Source organism: Saimiri boliviensis, chromosome 4 (genome assembly GCF_048565385.1).
Source record: "Saimiri boliviensis isolate mSaiBol1 chromosome 4, mSaiBol1.pri, whole genome shotgun sequence".
Taxonomy (NCBI): domain Eukaryota; kingdom Metazoa; phylum Chordata; class Mammalia; order Primates; family Cebidae; genus Saimiri; species Saimiri boliviensis.
The window spans coordinates 86,864,250-86,888,154 of NC_133452.1; the positions used below are offsets into that span (position 1 = coordinate 86,864,250).

At 54.6% G+C, this 23,905-nt stretch overlaps 1 protein-coding gene across 2 annotated transcripts in view; it reads right to left on the minus strand.

The window, feature by feature from the left end:
• Positions 1-494: 494 nt before the first annotated feature.
• The window catches only part of TFEB (transcription factor EB), a 53,884-nt gene continuing 30,473 nt past the window's right edge, over positions 495-23,905 (minus strand). For both annotated transcript variants that reach the window (XM_074397781.1, XM_039467795.2), the window contains exons 2-9: positions 7,908-8,136; positions 7,571-7,825; positions 6,610-6,690; positions 4,496-4,616; positions 4,341-4,397; positions 3,687-3,762; positions 2,590-2,737; positions 495-1,590 (exon numbers count right to left, since the gene is read on the minus strand). In XM_074397781.1, the coding sequence (XP_074253882.1) occupies positions 1,111-1,590; positions 2,590-2,737; positions 3,687-3,762; positions 4,341-4,397; positions 4,496-4,616; positions 6,610-6,690; positions 7,571-7,825; positions 7,908-8,136 (1,447 nt within the window). In that variant the 3' untranslated portion in view covers positions 495-1,110. The remainder of the gene's footprint in view (positions 1,591-2,589; positions 2,738-3,686; positions 3,763-4,340; positions 4,398-4,495; positions 4,617-6,609; positions 6,691-7,570; positions 7,826-7,907; positions 8,137-23,905) is intronic.

A 23,905-nucleotide genomic window follows, 5' to 3' on the forward strand; every position in this document is an offset into this window, starting at 1 on the left:
CTCAGTTACCAGGGAGCCCGTCCGGCCAGGCAGAGGGCGAGCGCCCAGCTAGAGCTTCTCAACCCGAGTGGCCGCCCACCTGAGGATGTCACCCCCAGAACAGGAGTGGAACAGGAGAAGCATGCCCCCTACTCCGGGCCCAGGGTGCCCCAAATAAGCAGCTAAGGGCGGTGGACTCGATTTGTGAGCAACCCGCCCCCTACTGCAACTCCTGGTCTCGCTCCGGCCGCAGCGGGAGTCGCGGGATCGGCGTGGCCCCAGCGCCACCTCGTGGCCGTGAGGAGGGACCGTGCCCCCATCAGCACCCAAACCCCTCGGCTTCCCCTGGCAGGGCTGAGGCTTGAGGACAGCAGGCGACAAGCGAGTTGCCTCTTCCCTGTACCCCCCACCCCGACCCCCTTCAGGCAGCATCCGCACTCTGGAAGGGGACCACTGGGTTGAATCCTCCCGTTCGCTGTCAGCCCTAGACCCACTCCAGAGACAGGACCACCGGGTACAAAGCACAGTGTTTACTAAAGGCACAAAGTGGGGGATCGGAAGGCAGCTGCTCTTCTGGCAGTGATTCCTCCCGCTTCCGGCAGCCCCCGCGCTCGAACCACCTGGTGGAGAGCTGTTAGCACCAAAGTAGGGGTGCCCACCTGTGGGAGGGCCTGAGGACCAGGCTGTGGGGCGGGCTGGCTGCCATCTGAGTCACAGAAAGGCAGGCCTGGGCACCCCCAGGAGCAGTGGCCTCAGACAAGGAGCTTCCCAAAGACCCCCAGCATGTCCTACACTGGTAATGAGGGGGTCAGTCTCAGAAGACAGGGCGTCTCCACCAGGCCCTCTTCTCACCTCTAGAACACCCTGCCTCCTCCCTGCCTCCCGATTCCATCTCTGGGAGAGGAGCTGAAGGCCTCTTCCCACCCTGCCAGTCAAGAGGGCTGCCCGGGGATGCTTCTGACCCCAAAGGCTGCCAGACAGGCACTAAGTCCAAACGGGGGCCAACGGGGAGGGAGGCAGGGCAGGTGGCTACTTCACACACAAGTGCAGCCTGAAGGGTGGGAGGGAGGTGCCCCGGGCCCTCCCAGCCCGCAGGCCAGCCCCTGTTCCCTAGCACAGGGGCAGCCAGGGTCACAGCACATCGCCCTCCTCCATGCTGAAGCTGCTCCGGCGGCTGCTGGCCTTGGAGGCCTCAGGGGACATGGTGGACAGGAGTGGATCAGAGGCCAGCGGTAGCAGTGAGTCGTCCAGGAGCATGAGGTCCAGATCCTTCTTGGACAGGCCGGGGAATGGGGAGCCATGCTCCGGCGCCAGGGGTTCGGGGTATCCTGGGGGACCCTCATCCTCCCTGCCCCCAAAGCTCAGGCTGTGGCTGAAGTCCAGGTGATGGAATGGGGACGGTGGCTGGGTGGGCAGGGGCAGTGGGGCTTGTGGGGGCAGAGCTGGCAGCGGCTCAGGGTCAGGGACCTCAGCCCCCAGCATCAGGGCCTCCCCTGGGCCCTCTTCACTAGGCAGCTCCTGCTTCACCACCTGCTGGGCCAGCTCCGCCATGTTCATGCCAGATGGAGAAGTGGTAGGGAGGCCGTGTACTCGAGCCTGCATCTCCAGCTCCTGCAGGGGAGGAGACAGAAGGCTGGGGAACACACCCATGGGCACCAGCCGCCAGGCCCCCCTCCCCTGGGCCTCCGTCATAGCACTTGCCCCTGCCCAACGGCACAGAGCAAGGTGTTTCCGTTGGAAGAAAGCAGATGGTAGTTCCAGAGCCTAGACCAGTGTTGCTTCAGACTACAAGTCATAATTCATTAGTGGGTTGTGAAACCACTGTAGTGAGTCTTGACCAGCTTTCCATTTTTTTAATTGAAATTGCGTTGTCTAGACTAGACCAGAAATTATTAGAATGCATTGCATCTACTAAGGGTGAGCAGAGCATTCCTTCATGAAACTCGAGTTTCCACTTTGAGTGTGCCTGTGTGTGTTTGATTTTAATGTAAATTGTATCATCTACCATAAGAAAGAGAAACAAGGTGCAGTCCAATCGCCCTCTGCAATAGGCCAGCCTCTGGTCTAAGGAGGACAAGAGACCCTCCGCACAGAGCCAGGACTAGAACTCTCAGTTCCAGCTGCTAGGGCGGATTCTGCCAAGCCCTTGTTCCTCAGGTTGACCCTGGGAGATTCCTAGTGCCACCCAGCAATTGATTCCAGCTCACTACCTCCCAGGCACATGATACGTTTGCATTTTCCTGCCTCTTGCGGTTAGAGTGCTTGTAGACTTTGCTTGCACTGGCCAAGCCCATTGAACAGAAGTGACATGGGGCACCTTAAGAGTGACAGTGGCTTTAAGAGCCAGCTTTATATGTGCCACCAGAGAGCTGGGTCCCAGCAGCCTGAGTCCCAGAATGAGGGCCTCACAGAACAGAACCTCCAGCTGATGTCTGTTGCTCAAAGATGCTAAGGATTGTTTGTTACCAAAGCAAAACATCCTGACACATCCTCCTTCCTAATGGGCATCTTCCTGTGTCTCCTACTTCAGAAGTATAAGCACTACCCCCTGGGGCCAGGAGCCAGGTTAAGGGTCAGAGTTACCAAAGAAGTCTAAGTTCAGGACCAGACCTGGATACGGAGCCAGAGCTGCTTGTTGGTCATCTCCAGGCGGCGAGAGTGGTTCTCCAGCTCCCTGGACTTCTGCAGGTCCTTCTGCATCCTCCGTATGTAATCCACAGAAGCCTTGAGGATGGTGCCTTTGTTCCAGCGCACATCCCTGCAGCAGCAGACCAGGCAAATCAGAGGAACATGCTCAGAAGTGTGGCCAAATCCTTGCCATTGCTCTGGTTGCAGAGCTTATGTGGCCTGTCCCAGTCTTACCCAGCAACCCCAGATCTGCAGGTGGAGGTAGCTGATCTCTTTGCAGAGAATAGGCCCTCCTGGGTGACTTCTGTTGCCACTGCCCACGTCACTAATCTCATGAAACCAGGCAATTCGGAGCAGCCTCCCTGCCAAGACTACCAAGACCCCAGCCCAGCCTACCCTGGACTATCAATCCTCCTGCCCCTCAAACACCATTTTTTTGTTTTTTTGTTTTGAGATGGAGTCTGTTGCCAAGGCTGGAGCGCAGTGCAGTGGCATGATCTCGGCTCATTGCAACCTCCACCTCCTGGGTTCAAGCAATTCTCTTGTCTAGGCCTCCTGAGTAACTGGGACTACAGGCACACAACACTGTGCCCAGCTAATTTGTGTATTTTTAGTAGAGAGGGGTTTTTGCCATGTTGGCCAGGCTGGTCTTGAACTCCTGACCTCAAGTGATCTGCCTGCCTCAGCCTCCCAAAGTGCTGGGATTACAGGCATAAGCCACCATGCCCGGCCTCTTTTCTACCAGCCCAATGCTCTTAAGAAAATTTTTTCTCAAATAAGAAATTTGGTACCCAGGAAAAAAAAAAAAAAGAAAGAAAGAAAAGAAAAGAAAAGCAAACTTTTTCAGCATGGCTCCACCTCCAGGGAGCCTCCCTTGACTTCAGCCTCACTTCCAGGACAGAAACTCATCTGTCTTGAGCTTTCCCAATTTGGGAGAGGAAGAGATCTTTTCTCAAATAGATGAGGTTCTAGAAGGAATTTTCCCATCCTAGCAACTAGCATGAGGCTGAGGGCAGATCATACTTGTCAGCTGCTGCCCTCTGCAGACCATCACCCTCCCCCCTCAGAAACCTGCTCACAGGTCATTGGCCTTGGGGATCAGCATTCCCAATTCCTTGATGCGGTCGTTGATGTTGAACCTTCGTCTCCTTTCAACTAAAGGTAAGAGATTCCAGAAGGAGCAATTAGAGGGCTAGGGACCCTGCCACGGGGAAGCAGCCAGCCCAGGGAGAGGTGCTTCAAGGGCACCCTGTTGCTTAGATTGAGTCCTTCCAGGAAGTAATAGGTGACAAACAGACTGGGATTTCTACAGGGCTTGGGGAGTCCAGGGCAAAGGCCAGACACAATTAAGGGGGCCGAAAGGTAGAATCCGGCCCTGGTGACGCGGGCAGCACAGCAGAGCTGCCTGGGGTAGGACTCTTCCCGCTACACAGAACTCCGCCGTCCCAGGTTCCATGCCTTGACCCAGAAAACAACCTGAAAAACTGGGGGTTTCATGAATGTCCCTCAAGGAACCCTTCCCACCCCGTCCTAAAGAGGTCTAGTGGAAAGACAGCACTAACAGACCCACCCGCCATTGAGTGACAGCAACGGGAGGGCCGAAGCCACCCGAAAGTGAATTGGCCTCGAGCAGGGAGGCCTTCCACCTGTGCAGGGCAGGGAGCGGCTTTTTAGCCAGCCCAGGTGAGAACAAGGAAGAAGGAGGCAGGGAGAGGGGGCGGGGCGGGACTCACTTAAGTTGTGATTGTCTTTCTTCTGCCGCTCCTTGGCCAGGGCCCTGCTCTCAGCATCTGGAGGCCAAAGGAGAAGGAGAGAGGAGCTGGGAGGGAGGGAGAAAAGGAGGGAGGACTCGGGTATTCAAGGGCACAGGGACAGAGGGAGGCAGTACCTGTGAGCTCTCGCTTCTGGGTCAGGTCTGCAGGGCAGGAGCTGCTGGTGACGCCCACCAGGGAGGCTGTGACCTGGGGGTCGCTGCTGTACACATTCAGGTGGCTGCTGGACAGGGGTAGCTGTGGAGGGTGAGGGAGCCCCATGAGCATGCCCCTTTCCATGGGGAGCCCGCTCCAGGGCCTATCATCCCAGGAACAGTCCGTCCCAGGGACGCCAGGAGTGTCAAAATTCACCTCAGTCCTCTTTACCCAGCAATTCAACCTGAAGGTCTGCAGAGTCCAGAGCTGAGTAAGATGCAGTCCCTACCCTCAGGGAGCCCCTGGCCTAGAGTGGCTGAGAGGAGTGATCCAACCAATAATATGTGATAGAATTAGGCCCCAGGCATTATGGAAGCCCTAGAGCAGGGAATCTAATCAATTCTAGAGTTTCTGGAGGTCTACTGGAGGGCATGGAATGCAACAGAGTCTTGAGCAGGGATGTGAGAAAAGGCACTCCAGGCAGCCAGCAGGGCACCAGCAGACAGGGCTGCTGGGCAGAGTACAATTCCAGCAGCTCGAGGGGCAGAAGTGGTGGGGGTGGGGGTGCTGGAGGCAGGGCAGATGCATCTGGATCCCCAGTACCGTGTTCGACTTGCAGAGATACTGGAGTTTGGGAATGGGCAGCCAGGGGAGGTGTAAGCAGGAGTCACACAGGGAAAGGTCTGAGCTCTGGAAAGATCTCCTGCCACAGAAACATGCAGAACAAATCACAGGCCCAGATGCCCCACAGTGTACACAGGACCAGTCACTTGCACCCTCCCTCCCTGCTCCTGCTAGCTGTAGGTTTGGACCCAACCAGTCCTGGCCAGCTCCTGCTAAGCCACTCAGCAATGTCACCAGGGCAGTGGCGACTAAGGAGTGACTCCTTGACTCCCCACCACAGGAACTGGGACTTTCCCTTGGTAGCATGAGTTGGGACCCATGGTAAAGGTAAAGGGTAAAGGCTCATGCCCAAAGACAGGGGTGAGCAGCTGAGGCTCAGGACCTCCAAAGAAAAGTGGGCAGGAGGGGCACTGGCAATCACACCTGCTCAGCACACACACCTGTCACGTTTGCACAGAGCTTGCTCTCAATTTCTTGCCTCATCTAATCTTTCCACAATCCTGTAGGTAGACAGCATCACCCCATTTTGCAGCTGAGAAAACTGGGGCTTAGTATGCTTGAATGATTTCCTAAGGTCGCATCAAAAGCCAGAAGCCAGGTCTCTTGACTCCAAGCCCAGCTCCTCCCCATCTGCCACCCCACCTCTGCCGGGAGACGCAGGAACCTGCCAGAGGGAGGATTCCTGTGGTTGGGGACAAGGCCAGCCCCAGATCACTTGCTCCATGGAGTGAGGGACACAGGTTTTTACCTATTGGGCCATGGGCTTGGTAAAGGAGAGGAGGCCAGGTCCCGAAAGGAGCTCATTAGTTCCACCCCTTCCTGTAGACACACTGCCCCTCCACACATGCAGTCCGCTCCCTGCCTTCCCCTGCCCCTCCCCCAACCTGGAAAGCCCCCTCCTCTGCCCGCCCATGTCCCCAGCCCCTTCTCCCCTCTGAAGCCCCCTGGTGCACACAGGCTGAGGCACATCCTTCATGCTTCATAATTCCTCTTGGTCCCTGCACATTACTTAGTAAAAATGACTCTTTTTTTCTTTCTTTTTTTTTTTTTTTTTTTTTTTTTTGAGGCAGAGTTTCGCTCTTGTTGCCCAGGCTGGAGTGCAATGGCTGGACCGAAACCTCCGCCTTCCAGGCTCAAGCAGTCCTGCCTCAGCCGCCCAGGTAGCTGGGATTATAGGCACGTGCCACTGCGCCCGGCTAATTTTGTATTTTTAGTAGAGACAGGGTTTCTCCATGTTGGTCAGGCTGGTCTTGAACTCCTGACCTCAGGGGGTGCACCCGCCTTGGCCTCCCAAAGTGCTGGGATTACAGGCATGAGCCATCATGCCTGGCCAATGACTCTTATCGCTACAGAAAGATGCCAGCTCTGCCCAGTGATAACCCTGTCTCCAGCTCTCTCCAGGCTCAGAGCCACTGTGGGTGCCCCCCACCCTGACACCCTTGCACACCCACCCCACCCTAGCCAGTAGTACCGTGTTGGGCATCTGCATTTCAGGATTGATGTAGCCCAGGACATCATCCAGACGCATAATGTTGTCAATGACATCATCAAACTGGAAAAGAGAAAAGTACATCTGGGGAGGGCCCACCCAGAGGTGGGCAGGCGAAAGAGGCACTGGGACGCCCACTAACCTGGAGGGACCTTGGAGTGGAGCCCACTTCACCCAACCTACTTATCTGGGGAAAGAGGAAATAGGCCAGAGAAGAGATGAGCTGTCCAGGTCCCACTGGCCCAATGCCAAGCCAGGGTTCTTGCCAAGGAGCCTACCTGCCCAGGGAGCTTCCTTGCTCTCACTTCTGTCTCTTGCTTGGGGAGTGTGCTGGGCTTTCCCATATAAGTCTTCTGTTTCTCCCTAGCAGAGCTTTCTTTCTTTTTTCTTTTTTCTTTTTTTTTTTTTTTTTTTTTTTTTTTTTTTTTTTTTTTGAGGAGTCAGTCTGTCGCCCAGGCTGGAGTGCAGTGGCACGATCTTGGCTCACTGCAACCTCCGCCTTTCTGATTCAAGCGATTTTCCCGCCTCAGCCTCCCAAGTAGCTGGGATTATAGCGTGTACCACCATGCCCAGCTTTTTGTATTTTTCATAGAGACAGCATTTCACTGTGTTGGCCAGGCTGTTCTCGAACTCCTAACCTCAAGTGATCTGCCCACCTCGGCCTCCCAAAGTTCTGGGGTTACAGGTGTGAGCCACCGCACCCAGCCTCCTAGCAGAGCTTTAGAAAGTAAGAATGGTGTTTCCCCTGTGAGGCTCCCTGAGGGCAGGGCTGTGTCTTCCCCCCTGAGATTGGAGCTCCCTGATGAGGGCTCTGTCTCCCCCTCAGACTGAGGCTCCCTGAAGGTGGCGACGCTGCCTCTGCCATCAGACTAGGAGTCTCGGAAGCACAGCAGTAGGCGCCAGCTCTGCAAGCAGCACGGCCACTGGCCAGCTCCTCACTCACCTCCCTCTCGGGGTTGGAGCCGATGTGCAGCATGGCCATGGGGCTGTTGGGAGCACTGTTGCCAGCAGAGGAGGGCAGCACATGTCCAGCTCGCACCCCTGGGGAGGCAGCTGGTGGGGGCTTCGGAGAGCCCTGGGCTGGGCTGATGTGGGCGGCAAACTTGTTCCCATAGGTCTCGGACAGGTACTCCCGCACTTTCTGATGCTGCGACTGCTGCAGATGGTAGGATGTGGGATTCTCCAGGTAGGACTGCACCTGGAAGGAGAAAAGGCAAGGGCTCTAGGGGAAGCTGGGACCAGTGGGGACGAGGCAGGGGGCAGGCCAGGAAAGGCCCTACCTTCAACACCTCCCCGGGCACAGGTGGTGGCGACTGGAAGTGGACAGGGGTGTTGATGGCTGGGGTGGGCGGCCCCCCGAGCTGCTGCTGCTGCTGCTGCTGCTGCATGTAATGCATGACTGCCTGCTGCTGCATGCGCTCCCGCTGCTCCTCCTGCTGCGCCTGCTCCCGCATGAGCTGCATGCGCAGCCCTATGCGTGACGCCATGGTGGCTGCCGGCACCGGCTCCCTGTGGACAAGAAGGGGCGGTAGGTATGTGAGGCACTTGTCCCCCTCAAAGCACGTGGGCTGGCCCCGGGGTAGGCCAGAATGACTGGGATGGCATCCATTTTACAGGAGAAGACACCAAGCCCTGAGAGGGGAAGAGATTTACCCAAGGTCGCTGAGCAAGCGGGTGACAGCTGAGACATGAATCCAAGTTTCCTGGTTCCTGGACCAAAACTGAAGGTTCTGTCTTCTTCACTGATCACAGTTGGTAAATCCCAAACTCTAAGAGTCAACCTCCGCTCCTCTCTGTGTCACGCCCACATCCTGATCCTGTCAGATCTGACCTCGGATCCATCCTCCTCTGCTGCCACAAGGTGGGCCCGGCCTGTTCCGGGTCTTACCTGGCTTCCCACAGGGGCAGCCCAGTGTTCAGACTGCCACCTCTGGCTTGTCCTAGGACATTCTACTGGCAACTCAGTAAGTAGATGGATCCTGTTAAATCCTAAGTCAGATCCTGTCCTTCCCTCTGCTCACAACTCCCCATGGCTCCTACCTTCCTCAGAGGAAGAGCTACGGTCCTTTCCATGACCAGAGCCTCCCGGGATCTGCTCCAGCTCATGTTTCCCTCTGATCCCATCCGCCGGCTCTCCTTCGTTTCCTCTGCTCCAGCTACATCCACCAGCCACTTTGCAATCCCTGAAACATCCCAGGCATGCCCCCACCTCAGGGCCTCTGCCCTTGCTGTTCCCTCTGCCTGAATACTCTCCCCTCAGATGACATCATGGCTCACTCCTTCACCTCCTCCAAGACTCAAATGTCACCTTCGAGACCTTCTAGGACAACCCTATTAAAATTACAAAGCCCCCACCCCCACTCCCTATGCCTCTTCCCTTTTATTTTTATCCATATCACTTATCACCATCTTAAATACTGTGCATTTTTGCTTAGCTGTTTCAGTCACTGTCTGTCTCTTTCTTACTGGGAATGTACACCTCCCTGAGGGCAGGCATTTTCTGTCTTTTTCACTGCTATACCTTGGGCCTCTGGCCCAGGACCTGGAACACGGCAAATGCTGAATGCGTGTGAGAAGAAATGAATCTTATTTGTAAGCCAGGCACTGGGGATACAACTGTGGTCCCTGAGCTCATGGAGCCTACAGTGGAATAAAGAGCAAGGCAAGTCCACAGGCTTGAGGAGGGCCTGTGCAGGGAGGGCCACTTCCAGGCACCTGGCACTGCCAGGGCCCAGAGAGGATTTCCCACCACCGAGCACATCAGCCCTAATCATCTGCAGGTCTCAGTGAGACAGGTGTGACTTAAGCCCCCAAGCCCAGTCTAGAAGGAAGGACAGGGAAGAACGAGTCCTATAGCTGGGCCCACTCTGTCCCTAGCTCATTGGGTGACCCAGGGTAAGCCCCTTCCCCTTCAGAGCCTCCATCTCTCCATGCACAAAATGAAAGAGTTGGATCCAGTGATTTCTAAGGTCCTCCCCAGCTGGGATACGCTGAGACTCTGAGAGATGCAGGGCTCCTGGGTGTGTCCAGACCCCATGAAGGTCCTAGTAGGGGCTGGAGGGTCCCATCTTGGGGATATTGCAAGAGGCAGTATGACTTTGTGGTTGAGCAAGGACTTTTGAACTGAGCAGATATGGGCTTGAACCCTAGTTCTGCCACTTCTTTGCTATGTGACCTTGGGCAAGTCACATAACCTCTCTGAGCCTCATTAGTAAACAGTTTCTGCTTCAGAAAACAGGCATTACATGAAATTAATATGTCTTACACAGTGTGTACCAGCTGGGAGGCTGAGCGTATGAGACATGGATGAGCACATGACTGGCAGGCAAACTGATCAGTGTGGACCAGAGGCCAGAGCTCCTAACAATGAGGCGCAGACACCGGGGGTGGCAAGGGGAAGCAGCAAAGGCTGACGTGTTCTGGCTAATGCCAGTCACTGGAAATTAGTCGGCATTAGCCAAAAGAACTGGCAAATATTCCATGAAAATCACCAGATCATAGAAATAATAATAACTTGCATTTATTTGAGCATTTACTGTATGTCAGGCAATGTTCCAAACTCTTTCACCTCGAACAGCCCGATGAAGGAGTTCTAAGAATTACTCTCCTTTTATGGATATGGAGAAACAGAGGCACAGGAGATTAAGTGTCTTTCAGTAGCGAAAGGAACAGAGCTGGAAGCCAGCCCCAGGCAGTGTGACCTCCTAGCCCATGCTGGGGGGAGAGGGTCTCCACACAGAGTGGGCAGGAAGCTTATTGCAGGCTGCCTGACTGCCAGGCCCAGGAATGGAGCCCGTGCCACCTGAGTGCCAGCCAGGGCTCCTCCCACCACCACTGTGCCTTCCCGACAAGGTGGGAAGGCAAGCAATGACCCTCACCCCACCCTCCTTCCTTCTCTGCCCCTCTGCACCATGAATCAGTAAAGGGGTTGCCTCAGCCCCTTGGGTCTCTCTGCCCAGCTCCCAGCAGGGCAGTCCCCAGAGAGAAAGGAGCAGATGCCCACCACCCTCTTCCCATCCTGTAGCAGGAACACAGCTGCAGCCTCCACCCAGGCCTTCACCCACCCCCTTCCTATGCTGCTACAGAGGGGTATCCCTGTCTTTGTGCCCCCACTGCCCACCACGCACACACTAGCCCTACAGACCTCATAGGCTCTGACCCCAGCCCAGCCCACCCCCTCGCAGCTGTACCCCCTATACACCCACCCACAGAGCACTGGGTCACCCCCCCCACCCTTGGGGACAATCTGACTTCAGTTGGCCCTAGTGGGGGTGCAGACACCGGGCCTGGCAGTGCCAGCCGGCACAGGGAAGCTGGGGGAGAAAAAGCCCCTTGTTTCTCGGACAAAGGGCTGAGCGTCTGGCCTGGCCTCGGCTGGAGCTGGCTTTGCTATGAGGAGAGCCCGGGCTAGGCCCTGCCTCTTGCTGGCTGGGCCAGCCTCAGTTCCCTCATCTGCACAATGGACTTGGGAATCCCTGCCCCACCACCCGCTGCCAGAATCCAGGTGAGCCTCCTGGGAGAGGACGTTGGAGAAGCGGACACAGCGAGGTACCTGTGCCATCGGTGGGTGTCGGTAGCCTTAGCTACTGTCCCCTGTCCTCTGACAGAGGATGGCAGGCCAGTGAGGCTCCCCATCCCCACGGTTGGAGCTGTCACACCCACAGAGCTTGTCCTCCAGCGAAGCCCCAGCCCTCTACCCTGGCCCTGGTTCCCAGCCCTGGGTTGTTGAGTGTGGTGTGGGTGGGATGGGCATGGGTAAGGGAGGCCCCTGAGGCGATCAGAGAATGATGGGGGTGGTCCAGGGCATGCTGATCCCCCACCCTCAGCCTCTGAGCACACCTACTCACTCTCAAACCCTGAGGGGCCACTCACAGCCTCCCCGGACAACCAGTCCAGCCAGGAAGAACTAACAGGATGGATGTGGGAGAATCAAAATGCCCCCGGCCCCTCCCACCATCTGGCTCCTCAGACCCAGCATGCCTGGAAAGGGTCCACCGTGTGCTCCTTCAGTAACACTGGGGGCCTGGAGTGAGTGCCCACTCCATGTAGACACCAGGGATGGGTATTGCTCTGGAGATCTTCTCTCCTGCCCCTCCCAGGTATAACACTCTCCTCATGAGAAGAAGGGTTTGATGCCCTAGAAAATCCCTGCCTCTCCCCCATCACATGGCTGCCCCCATCAACACCCCCAGGACCCTCCAGCTGCCTCCCCGTGCCGCCCACCCAGAGCCTCTCAGCTGACTCTGCCTCAAAGCTCAGTCTGGGTTCCAGCTTAGTCATGTCCAAAACGAGTTCTGCAGTCCCATAGGCTCCCTGCCCCTACTGGCTAGGTGACTTCAGAAAGCCACTTCACCTCTCTGTGCTTTGCTGTCTTCCTCTGTAAAACATGGCACCTGCTAAGCACAGCACCTGCCTTCTGGGGCCATTGGGAGGATCCAAAGTAAGTATGTGGCAGTTGCTTCATAACTGGGGATCCTGGTCTCCTCTGCTCAGGCCAGAGCTGGTTTCATCCAGCTCTGTCAGTCATTTACACCTTAGTATGAACCAGTCTTGTCAGAACCATACTTGAGGGAAGATGTGGACACAGGGAAGAGAAACACAGGGAGAAATCACTGGTCTTCATGAGAGAGGCAATGAGAAGGAGGAGCCCAGAACAGGGAAGTCTCAGATGTAGGAAAGAAGATATCACAGATACAGTATTGAGTGGAAAAGGGAAAGTGCAGAATAAATGCACAGCTTGAGCCCATGAAGCAGGAAATGGCCTATGTGTGGAAATGATCAGGAGGACCATTGCACCCGCTGCTAGATGCTTTGTGAATGATTGCGTGGGTCAGGGCTGGCCACTGTGCTTTTCAAATGTTCATTCTTTTGCCTTCTTCAAACAGCCCAATGAGCTGAGTACTAGTATTGTCCCCATTTTTCCTGGAGGAAACTGAGGCACAGACAGGTGAAGGAACTCACTCAAGGTTACACAGCTGATTAAGTCATAGAATGGAGATTTGATCCAGGCAGGCTGGCTCACAGCCCTTACTCTTTAACTACTATTCTGGGCTCCCCTAGGACCCCAAACTGTTGAGAGTTGTTACCACTGGGGAGGGTAGTGGGAAGGGGTGGTGGAGGGAGAGAGATAAAGAGGGGTTTTTATAGTTCCTCGTTCCACTTGAGAAGCACTCAGCTCTCACAGTGGGAATATGTGCTACCTGTGTGGTTCTGTGAACACAGGAGAAAGGAAGCACAGCAGCTTCTCGGGGGTTTATGGGGGGCCTGGCCTGCTTCCAGTCACGTCCAAAGGTGGGTCGCCAAGGGGAAGGGATCCCCCCAGCTCCACCCAAGCCCTGCCCTGCTCAGTGCAATGGTCATTAGGCCAGCAGAGACACAGAGCCAGGGTCAGCAGCCACATAGCATTTGGAGCTGGAGGGCCAGGGCCCCACTCAGTTTCCACCACAGCCCCAGTCAAGGGCTTCTGGGGGGGAGTACCATCTTCACACAGCACCCTCAAACTACTCTCAGCTGACACAGATCCATTCAGTGGCTTGTGAGGCCTGAAGTGCTTTGGGGATTTTTCTGCCCTCTAAATGATTCTTTAAAACTTGGAGCAGGAAGCTGAAAACACACTCCATGACCCATGGACTCCACTTCTATTCATGCCCAACAGAAAATCATCCATGTGTTCACCAAAGCACATATACTAGCATGTTTGTGTATATAGGAGCCAAAACTGGAAACCACCCAAACGTCCATTAAAGAAAGATGGGTAAGGAAGTGGTGGGCCAGACATGGTGGCTCACGCCTGTAATCCCAAACTTTGGGAGGCTGAGGTGGGCAGCTCACCTGAGGTCAGGAGTTCGAGGCCACCCTGGCCAACATGGTGAAACCACATTTCTACTGAAAATACAAAAATTAGCCAGGCATGGTGGTATGTGTCTGTAGTCCCAGCTACTCAGGAGGCTGAGACAGGAGAATCGCTTGAACCCAGGAGGCGGAGATTGCAGTGAGCTGAGATCGCACCACTGCACTCTAGCCTGGGCAACAGAGTGAGATTCCGTCTTAAAAAAAAAAAAAAGAAGTGATGGTACATCCATACAATTGAACGCTACAAAGCAACGACAGCAAACACACTGTTGCCACACATGACACATATGACTCTCACAGTAATGTTAACAAAAGAAGCCAGGCACAAAAGCGTATACAGCATGCTCTGCATACGTAAGTTCAAAAACAGGCAACATGAATCTATGTTAGAAGTCAGGATCCTAATTACCCTTGGGGAGTGCCTGGGACAGGGCACAAGATGGCTTGGTGGGTGAGGGGATTAGGAATGTTCTGTAATTTGATATGGGTGTTGGTGCCATGAGAGTGTCATATTTACAATAATTTGTACAGCTGCTCCCTTATAAGTTATTATTTTTCTCTATGTGTATCATATTCTCACTTTAAAATCACATAACAATGTGCAGTGGCTCACACCTGTAATCCCAGCACTTTGGGAGGCCGAGGCAGGTGGACCACCTGAGGTCAGGAGTTCAAGACCAGCTTAGGCAACGTGGTGAAATCCCGTCTCTACTAAAAATACAAAAATTAGCCAGGTGTGGTAGCACATACCTGTAGTCCCAGCTACTTGGGAGGCTGAGGCAGGATAATTGCTTGAACCAGGGAGGCAGAGGTTGCAGTGAGCTGAGATCACACCCCTGCACTCCAGCCTGGGTGACAAGAGTGAAACTCCATCCCCCCCCCCAAAAAAAAAAAAGAAGAATGAGGGCACACCTTAAATAGTTTAAAAGAGTTAAGTAAACTATCTTCACCAACACCACACCTTCCCCAAAACCACCCCTTCCCCAAGTGTGTGTATGACTTTAAAATGCCTTTGGTACCAGGCACCTTCAACACAACTGCCAGAGCATACCTTGGTACAACGTCTTTGGAAAAGCAATTTGCCAATATATGTCAAAGCCTTGAAAAATATTCACTAGTCCAAGGAAGTAATCATAGATGCAGGAGAGGCTTTTGTGCACAAAGATGCACTTCACATTATACAAAAAAAAAAAAAAAAAAAATCAAAACTAACCTCAATGTCCAGTTATAGAATAAATAAATTATTGCGTGTCCCTCCTGATGGACTGCTTACAATAAATACTTACAATAAATAACATGGGGATATGTCAAGTGATAAAATGGAGGATGTAAAATTGTACATAAAACCTTATCATCACAATGTAAAAATATGTATAGAAAAACCTCTTGGGAGAAAATATGCAAAATTACTGACTTCCTTGGCTGATGCAACTATAAGTGTTTTGTGTGGTTTTAAGAGCCTATTAGAATGTTATTCTTTCTCTATAATGAACATATGTGTCTTTCTAATTGAGAAAAAATATTTTATGCTAACAGCTAATGCTCATAGAGTGCTTACTGTGCGCTAGGTACTGTTCGAAGTATCTTATGTAATCATCACAGTTATTTCATGATGTGAGTGACGTGGGTACCATTGTTGTCCCCACTCGAGGAATGAGGAAGCATAGGCCCAGAGAAGTTGTCACTCGCTGAAGGTCACAGAGCTAATGAGCAGCAAGGCTGGACCAACTCTGGCTGCACCGCCCCAACCCTGGGGCTGGTAGTTTGGCCTCAGTCCTGCATTCAGGGTGAGGGCTGCCACGTTTTGTTTTAGGAATTCTCAATGAAGAAGTCTTTCTACGATCAAAGAGTTTCAGCAGCTGATCTCTTTCATCCAGCCCAGGGCCCAGAGGGTGTCCGGGATGATGGAACAGTCTGGAATCCCCAAACACAGGCAGAAAAAAAAAAAAAAAGAAAAAAAAAAAAAGAAAAACTCTACCCTTCCTCAAAGAGCAGAGATAATTTCCTGTATTCCCAGAAAAACACATGTCTGGCGGCTGAAACAACAAAGTGTGCAAGCCCAGAGGCTGGAAGGCCTGTTGAAGCCATTGATGACGCTCCGTGCCTCTGTGGTCGGAAGTTTTCTTCTGATGCAGTCTGTTACACACTGTCAGTTGTTGGGGAGCTGCATGGTCAGTCCTGGGGAAAGAAACTGACCACAAAACCAAGGCTTCCTGAACAGGTGCGAGGCTCCTGGAGGCAAAGGAAGGGCTGCATGGTCTCCTAGGAACCTTTCAGCCTTGGGAAGGGAAGAGAGGAAAAAATACCAAACTTGGGGTTGTTCTCAGCCTCCTCTAGCAGGGGAGGCGGCAGAGGAAGACCTGACCAACAAGGAAACAGAACAAGGACCTCACATAATTCCCATGGACAAAGCCATTCCAAGTTAAGGAGGTGGTCATGAGTCACTGTAAGGCCTGGGGAGGGGGCATCAGATGGTCCAGGCCCAAACAGAGTGAGAGGTGGAAAGGAGTCCTATGACTCCCAGGAGCCAGCCATCCTGTCCATATGATGCTGTGGGAAAGGCCAAGTGCTTGGGTTCAAGTCCCAGCCTTGGACTGGACTCCATGTCTGGACATGGCCTCAGTCTTCCCATTAGTCAGGCAGGGCTTGCCAGCTGGGGCCACATCTCCCATAGAGCAGTTGTGCTCTAAGTGAGGAGGCTGGGTATGGAGGCTGTCTGCAGGTGTGAATATATGGGCAGAGGAGAGGTGTCACCATTCTGGTCACTATTCAATGTTGCTCCATCCAGATCCACTGGGGGCTTCCCTACACAAGCTTCTTTTGGGGAAAGGGTCCCATCCATTCACCCATTCATTCACACATACACACACACACACACACACACGCACATACATCATCTGAAAGCCCAGACTGGGGCAGAGCAGCCTAGTGGTAACCCCAGCCTCAGTCTCGCCTTACTAGATAGGGGCAGGAAGGCCTCAGGCCAGCTTTTCCTATTACCAGCCGCCCTCTGTTTCCTCTCCAAAAGCCTTGGGTCCTTTAAATTTTTCTTTTCCAAAGCTTGTATATCATGTCGTTCACTGCAGATGAGAGAGGCAGGTGAGCAATAACAATGCCCACTTCTTTGGGTTCTGAGGGATAAGTAGCCAGAGCGTTTAGCACAGTTCCTGGCACACTGGAGATACTTCATCATGTAGCTTTTTATTACGTTAGCTGGCAACTTCCGATACTCAAACAGCAAACCCAAGATTACCCGGTACGTGTGCGCTGTCTGACTGGAAGGTCCTTGATACCGGAAGCAGAAATGAGGTCAATGGGACACGTACATGCTTTTAATGTTTTTAATGCCATGTTTTGGTCTTTTTCCCTTTCCATGAGTTGTCATTTATCCTAGCAAAATGCCTAGATTAGTAATGTACAGCTCAGCGAATCTTTATAGGCATGTGCCCTTGTGTAACCACTGTTTAGATCAAGATGGAGAATGGCACCATCCCCCTGGCAGGTTCCCTCCGGGACCCTGTCCTGCCTCACCATGGCTGAGTGCTGCTGGTCTCCAACAGCACACAAAGGCTGCCATGCAGGATGCGGTCTTCTGTATCTTTCATGGAACAGAACTGCTCTGCCAAGTGAGCAAATTTACTGTGGACTGATCAACCCCTATTTGTGATGAATAAAGATCAAGAAACAAAGAATGAATTACATGAGGAAGCAGAGGCTCAAAAAGGGGGACCTGCACAATGCACCTCTGTAGCAGCAGGGCAAGCCCCCAGGATGCGTTCTGCAGGCCTCTCCCGGACCCCCTGCAGGGATGTGCTGCCGGAGAAGACCGGAGACCGGAGACCGCAGGGCTGGGGGCAGGGGCAGTCAGGGGCTTGTTTTTAAATCTCTGAGCACCAGCAGGAGGTGGGGAGGAGGGAGAGGAAGGCGAGGAGAAAGGAAGGGCGGTCACACAAGCTCCTGGCCCACTTAATGGCCTCCCGTTCCCACAGCTCAGGCCCATCAGCCCCAAGTTTCAGCTCACATCCCACAGGAAAGGGTGGGAACTGGCGCCTCCTGGCTGGCCAGCCTGTTGGCCCACATCAACAGAGGGAGCAGCTTCAAAGGCATTTGCAGACCAGGGAGTCACCCTGTCCTGTCGCACAGGGACCAGCTGGGCCTGGCAAGGAAGACTGCCACTGGGCATGGCAGGACAGGGACAAGGGGACATGTAGCTAAAAGAAGCATGAAAGGAGAAACCAGAAAGGGATTCCACCTCTGTGATATGCACGGATTAGCCCAGACACCCATGTGGACCCTCTAGCTCTGTGTCTGCTTCTCTCTTTTTCTCTTCTTTCTCTCACACATGCATACACATGCACGTGCACACGCGTATAGCCGCGTCCCTCAGCTGCCCCTTGCAGTCTAAGGATTCCCTTAGCACGCAGCCACCTTTCTCCTGGGTTGGGGAGTGATGAGACTGAAGTCCGCCCCTTGAGCCCTGGCACCCACCTTCTGGGCACTCCATCCGCTCCGGCCTCCTGCCTGGGTCTACCATGCTTTGTTCTCTAGCTGTTTCCTTGCCACCTACCAGTCTTCTCAGCTACAAGGAAGCTTTGGAGAAATCACTTTCCTTCTTCAGAACCTCCACACCATCTCACCCATCAGACTTTTCAGAAAGGGATGCAGGGCCCTCAGGGGCTGCTGGTCCCATGGCTCCTTCACACTCAGTTATCACCCACTCCAAGCAAACGCTCTGAGTCTCTCTCACATTTCACTGTGCAGGGGACCTCTGTTCAATCATTCATCCCCACAAACACCTGACAGTACAGACAGCAACACCAGCAGGATAGGAAACCGAGACTCAGAAAGGTTAAGTAGGTGCAGTGGCTCATGTATAATCCCAACGCTTTGGGAGAACAAGGCAGGTGGGTCACTGGAGGTCAGGAGTTTGAGACCAGACTTGTCAACACAGTGAAAGCCCGTCTCTACTAAAAATACAAAAATTAGCTGGGCATGGTGGCGCATGCCAGTAGTACCAGCTACTTGGGAGGCTGAGGCAGGAGAATGCTTAACTCAGGAGGCAGAGGCTGCAGTGAGCTGAGATCGCACCATTGCACCCAGAGTGAGACTCCATCTCAAATAAAGAAGGGTTAAGCAGCTTGTCAGAGGTCACACTGCAGGAACACAGTGAAGTGGGGATTCGAGCCCAGGTCTCTCAGGTATGTGGCCACCACCAGCTCCGGCCCAGAGGAGGAAACCTGAGGCCCATAGGAAAGGTCTCCCCATGTAGATGGCTTGTTGTCCCCTGCACTCCCAGCCCTGACCTACTCCCCCATGCCATGTCACCTTCAGTGAATCCTACAGAGGTTCCCCAGAGAGGCCTGCAGGCTCCTCAGCCCTCCCAGACCCCGCCCACACATACTCTTTTGCTAAACAGCCAAGACATCCATGCCCAGGAGGCTCAGAGGGTAACAAATTTGAATCTCACTGAGACGATTAGCCCACCTGAGGTCCTGGATTGGTGGTGGGGAGTGCTGAAGGGGAGGCTATATAAAGTTGGTCAGACAGAAATGTGATTCGAGGGATCAGAGATCTGGCACCGGACCATAGTGAGGTGAGGGTGGCAAGGGTTGGGAGGAGTGGGGATCAGCCATAGATGGCTCCTAGGACAGGAAAGGGGCCTGATGGGGAGAAAGGAGGCTTAGAGACTGGGACTCCACGTGCCCACAAGCACCCTCTGACCCACCCCAGCAGACCTGCTCACCTCCCCTGCAGGGAAGATCAGCTAAGTTTTCACGGATGCTAAGTCAGCCTATGTGGTCACGGAGGTCCCTCCCCAGGGAAGATGAGGCCTAAGACTCTGATTGGTCAGTTCATGCCATTGTTAATTTGGGGCCCACAAGCTCTGACTCTCTGAGATGAGTCTTGTTTTGCAAGGGCTCCCTCAGCCCCCACGGGTCCAGCACAAAAGCCTAGCTAAGGACAGAGTGGGACTGGAAGACCAGCAATTGGCTATGCACCACCCAGTATGACCTTGGGCAAGTCCTGCCCCCTCTCTGGGCCTCAAGACCCTCACAAATCACATGGAGAGGCTGGGTGGGACCTCTCATAGGCTCCCCACCGTCTGCCCGGTGTGCTGACGGTTCTGGAAGCATGGATGTGCGCAGGGCTGGTCCAGTAGAATTGGCCTGAAGAGCCAGGCACTGCTCTCACTGCCCCAGGTGCTGGCTGCCCCCGTATTCGGGAATTCCCTCCCAGAGCCACGGCAGCCTTAGGACACGGCCTTTGCTCTTCCATCTTCTCAGGAGAAAAGAATCCACACTCCAGCGTCTTCTGCTAGCTGCCAGCTGCTCAGGGCAGGGAAGGCTCGTCGACTCCAAGTATGAGAGGAGGCGGGCACTGCAGACACAGCCGGGCACACAGCTGGCACACAGAGCAGCTTCTGGCTCCTGGTCCCAAACCCAGCCCCAGGCCCAGGCCTTCCTGCATCTGTCCTGAATTGGCTAATAACGGCTCTCAGGGTCCCAGGACCTAAGCCACCTCCGCCTCATCTCTCCCTGCCCCAGGCCCAAGGTCCTTAGAGCACTCCAACCCCACCAGTGCCTGGCTCCTGCCCCTGCTCTTGGGGCTGCTCCTCCTTCATCATCTGCTGCCGCAACCTGGCCACAGCTTCCCCAGTCTCCCTGTGGCTGGTCTGCTGCAAAAGAATGACTCCCTGCCTGTGTTAGGAGTCAAACCTGCTTCTGAGGACTCTAGAAACAACCACTGTACCACTGAAGGAGAGGGGGATGGGGGAGAAAGAACAAAAACACCTATGAGCACAGACAACTGCATTCAGTTCACAGAAGGTGGCCGGCTTTCCCTCAGGTGCAAACCAAGAGGCATTATGACTATGCACACTGAGTGCTTACCATGCACCAGGCACTGTTCTGCGTTGCTATGTATTACTGATTTAATCCTCACCACAACTCCATCCACCATGCCAGAAGCATTAACATCTCCCTGTTTTGCAGAGGGGCAACTGAGTCACAGAGAAGCTGAAACTTGCCCGAGGTCACACAGCTGGTAGGTAGCAGAACTGGGGCACCTGGTCTCCCGTGTGTGCCCACAGTGTGCTGGGCATCCCTGCGGAGTCTGTCTGGAAAGTGCCATAGGAGGCAGGTAGGGCGTCTTGAGCCCATTAGTGAAGGGGCCCTTAGCTAAGCAGGTGGAGGCGGGACACCAGCCTCCCTCAGCTCCTTTCCTCTAGAACTACTCCCATTCAGACCCTCCTTCCCCTCAAGATACCCGTTCCATCCAAAACCACCCAGGACTACCCTTGCAGTTCCCGGACAGAGTCCCGGCCCCCGCCTCCCCGCCACCACCACTTTGTCTGTCCTGAACCCACCCTCCAGAAGACAGCTGGGCTGAGGGGATCACGAATATGCTCTGGACCCTGACAGACCAGCGTTCAAATCTGGCTTTGCCATTTGGCAGCTTTGTGACTAGGAGCAGGTGCTTAACCTCTCGGAGCCTCAGTTTCCCCATCTGTAACACAGGATGGCAGTAATGCCACCTTCCTCAGAGCCAGCGAGGGGGTAAATGAAACTGAAGTATGTGACGTGCCTAGCACCTTGGAGGTGGTCTGTATTAGCTCCCTGCCTGGGTGACCCCTGACCATCTGGCTGGACGGTGAGGGCCTTAGATGGGAGAGGGCCTCTTAAGGCATCGCATGCCGTGTTTGCTGGTTACAAACAGACTCGCAGGCCCTGCCCAGACCCATTGAGTCAGAATCTACATTTTAACAAACTTCCCTGGGAGGTGTATGGGCACATTAAAAGAAACTTCCCTTGTTGCCTTCTGGAGACTTGGTTCCCTGGTTCCAAGCATGAAAATTGGTGACGGGTGGGAGGACACAGCTGGGGAGGACAGGCCCCTGATGGAAGCACAGAGCTATTTTAAAGGATAGGCAGGGCCCTTCTGAGCCCCACAGGGAAGCTGAGGAGCCTGATTCTCAGGCCCAAAAGCCAAGGCAGAGGCCAGAACGTAAGGCTGCAGTGGGCTTGGGATCACTGGTGCTGGAGCTCTGGCCCATGCAGGAGGGGAAAACAGTCCAGGTCTTTGGGGAAACAGCTTCAAAGCTGATACAGTTACCAGTGGAAAAGCAACCCAGACACGCCCATTCATGCACACACCACCTCTTACACACTAACCACTGTCCACACATACACACTCATCATCACACACACACCACACCAGGACTTGCCTGCCTGCCCAAAAAGCAGCTCCGGCAGAGAGCAGACAACCTTGGTGACAGTGTGTGCCTGGGCATGTGTGCTCCACGGGAGACCTGGGAGTGCGCAGACCCCTGCAGCAGGCCTAGGAGCCCACCCTCTCCTCTACACGGCTCTGCCTCTGCCTCCTACCTCCCTAAACCCCAGCTCCATCTGAGCAATGAGAAACCTAAGTCCTGCTCACCTGAGGCTGGCAAGGACCCAAATTTTAATTGGTCACCTGCCTGCTGACTCCCCCTCTCCTCCCACACACAAACATTGTCCTCACCAGGTTGCCAAAGGGTAAACGGCAGAGTGGGGCTCTGACCTCGGGGTTCCCTGAGAGGCAGCCATGCTGCAGGTCTGTGCCCCGCTCCATGCACACTTACACGGGACAGCTGTAAAGCCCACCCCTTCCCCAACCACACGGCTTCCAAAGGGCCAGGGACCCTCATCCACCCTGTCCATGAAGAGGTGACAGCTCGCAACTTCACTCCCGTTTTCAGCCCAGAAACACACACCCACTGACCTCTTTCACCACCACAGGGCCCCCCCGGGCTCAGATGGGCTCCAAAGAAACTCTAAATTTTGGGCAGAACCCCAAGCAGGCCTAGGATGACCAAAAAAGAACCATCAACTGCGGGGGGGAGGGTCAGTTGGGCTGTACCAGGGTGAGTGATTTCATGGGTTCTGGAAAGGCCCTCAGCCCCAAAATATCTCCCCTCTGGGTCCGGAAATCCCTCCCAACCCTCAGATTCACTGCCGGGAGAGGCTCCCACCTGAAGCTCTCGTCAGCTCACACCCCTGGGAGAAGTAGCTGACAGCTGGCCTGAGAGCTGCCAAAGATGGGCAGGGGGAGGGTGGGTGCCAGGCCTGGTGACCGTCATCTCGCTAGGGCCACCTGCCCATGAGTTCCCACCGGGAGAGGGCGCTTGTCCTCCTCGACCCCAGGGCGCCGGTCCCCAGAATCCAGCACTTCTGGCCAGGGAGAGGGGCCCAGCAAGGAGAGGGGCCTCAGCATGGCCCTCCATGTCCATGCCAGGGGAAACCAAGGCCTGCTCCAACTGTCCCCTTGAGGAAACTAAAGTGCCAGACAGCAGGAGGGGATGGGAGCCCTGAGGGCAGGGCGGTGGGGGCAGAAGGGGGAATTAACCAGGTTCCAAAATAGCACAGTTGGTTCTGCCTCACTTCACCCTGTGCAATGTCTGGCAGCTTCTGCTTTCGATCTGAGTCACGCCTGGTGGGGGCAGGACGGGGCAGCCAGCGCTGGCAGAGGCCACTAGACAACAGAGGCAGTAGCCTGGGAACTCAGCCAGGGGCTCTTCTCCCCTCACAGCACACACCTATACCCACCCCCAAACCCCCTTACCCCCATCCCACCCAAAAGCTGGGCTTCTGGGAAGAGCTAACAGGGGCACAAAGCCCAGGGGGCTCCCATGCCTGAATCCTATCCCAGCCCTGGGCCCACCCCAGATTCCCAAGTGCTGTCAGCTGCCCTAGACCCAGAACTCAGCCTTGCTCCTGCCCTGTCCAGGTGCCCTCCGGCTGGCATCCCCACCCCGTCTCCATCAGGGAGCCAGAGGAAACCTGACCTGAAAGCCCCCATCTTCCCCTAACAGAGGAGAAACGGCCTCCTGGGCAACATTCCAATGGCCCACCAAGCCACTGACCACCCAGTGGAGTGAGTGAGCTGCCCCCACCAGCCCCCATCTCCCCCGCCCACACCCAGATATGAGAGGAACAGGAAGCAAAATTCACACACACTTCCAGCCCCTTTCCTGTCCTTAAACACTATGAGAAGCACTGTGCCTTTACCAGGACAGAGAAAGGAGTCAGGTGCCTTGAACTCTGCGTGTGGTGGGGTAGGGGAGGAGCTGCGGGAAGTCTGCTCTCTGTCATCATTCTCTTCCACTCATCTTGGCTCCATGCCCTCCTGCCTCCCCAGCCCCAAGGCTCAGACCTGCTCTGCTTTCCCCCACAGTGGTGAGACCTAGGCAGCAGCTGCCTTACACCTTCTCCCTGGACCCAAGATGCTTGAGCTCAAACCCGAGACATAAACCCCACCTTCCAATGCCTGTATTCCTCTCCATCCTCCTCACAACCACACGCCTGCCTGGAGTAACTGCAGCCACCTTCCTATCCAAGTGGTGGAGTATGGAGATGACAGACTCAGGCTGCCACGGCTGAGCCTGCCC